The sequence below is a fragment of the Anarrhichthys ocellatus genome, unplaced genomic scaffold, assembly GCF_004355925.1.
Source record: "Anarrhichthys ocellatus isolate YVR2014 unplaced genomic scaffold, GSC_Weel_1.0 scaffold5533, whole genome shotgun sequence".
Lineage (NCBI taxonomy): Eukaryota > Metazoa > Chordata > Actinopteri > Perciformes > Anarhichadidae > Anarrhichthys > Anarrhichthys ocellatus.
In genome coordinates, this window is record NW_022285507.1 from 1 (window position 1) to 867 (window position 867).

At 37.5% G+C, this 867-nt stretch overlaps 1 protein-coding gene across 1 annotated transcript in view; it reads right to left on the minus strand.

Annotated features, from left to right (window-relative positions):
- Positions 1 to 18: 18 nt before the first annotated feature.
- LOC116379922 (integrator complex subunit 6-like) overlaps positions 19 to 867 on the minus strand; it is a 3,384-nt gene continuing 2,535 nt past the window's right edge. The window contains exons 2-3 of the mRNA XM_031841880.1: positions 583 to 677; positions 19 to 496 (exon numbers count right to left, since the gene is read on the minus strand). Coding sequence (XP_031697740.1) covers positions 311 to 496; positions 583 to 677 — 281 coding nt within the window. The 3' untranslated portion in view covers positions 19 to 310. The remainder of the gene's footprint in view (positions 497 to 582; positions 678 to 867) is intronic.

Below are 867 nucleotides of genomic sequence, written 5' to 3' on the forward strand. Positions count from 1 at the left end.
AAAAACAACAACATGACCATAGTTAATACTTGAACAATAACGACGCTCACAGACTAAAACATCTCATAACTTATTATGAGACAGAACCACCTCACGACGAACATGTCTGTGAGATATAGAGACTTGTTTTTAGTTACTAAACATTCTGAATTGGCTCATTATGACACAACACTTCATAAAACTAGTAATTACTACTAATTATATGCAGAAAGCATAAATATTACATTTTATTTCAAGAAAGCATATTTGTACTTCTTCCATTGGCAGATTTCGTAACTTATCACAAGTAAAAACACCTTGTAGTCACAGTTTATCTTAAATATTTTGTTTGTTTTCCAGTGCATGAGTCTTTCCTGTGATTAGAGCCCAGCAGGTAGCTGCTCACCTGCTGGCTGAGCTTCTTCAGGTAGGACACCACGCTATAGCTCAGGCCGTACTCCATGTTGTCGGCTAGCAGGTTTGGTGCTCCCATGATCCTCAGCGCCTTCCTCAGCGACTGGACAGAAGAACAGGAAGTAAAGATCAGCGCTTTCATGTACCAATGGACAAATTAATTTAAAATAAAAAGAGACGAAGTCTGACCCCGATGTAATACGGAGGCATCGTCTTCAGGTAGTTCTCAAAGGACTGACGCCATTTGATGGTCGGCTTGAACTTGTGCACTTTGATCAAGTCGTCTGCAAGAAAAAAACAATTAAACGTGTCGTTTAAATAAGTTATAACACACAACACAAAAAGCATAATATGAACTCAAAGTACTTCTCTATAGATTAGTGGTGTAACGGATTAATGACAGTAACGTTAAACTTTATTTACACTCTGATGGTTAACGTTAACCATCAGAGTGTAAATAAAGTTTAACGTTAA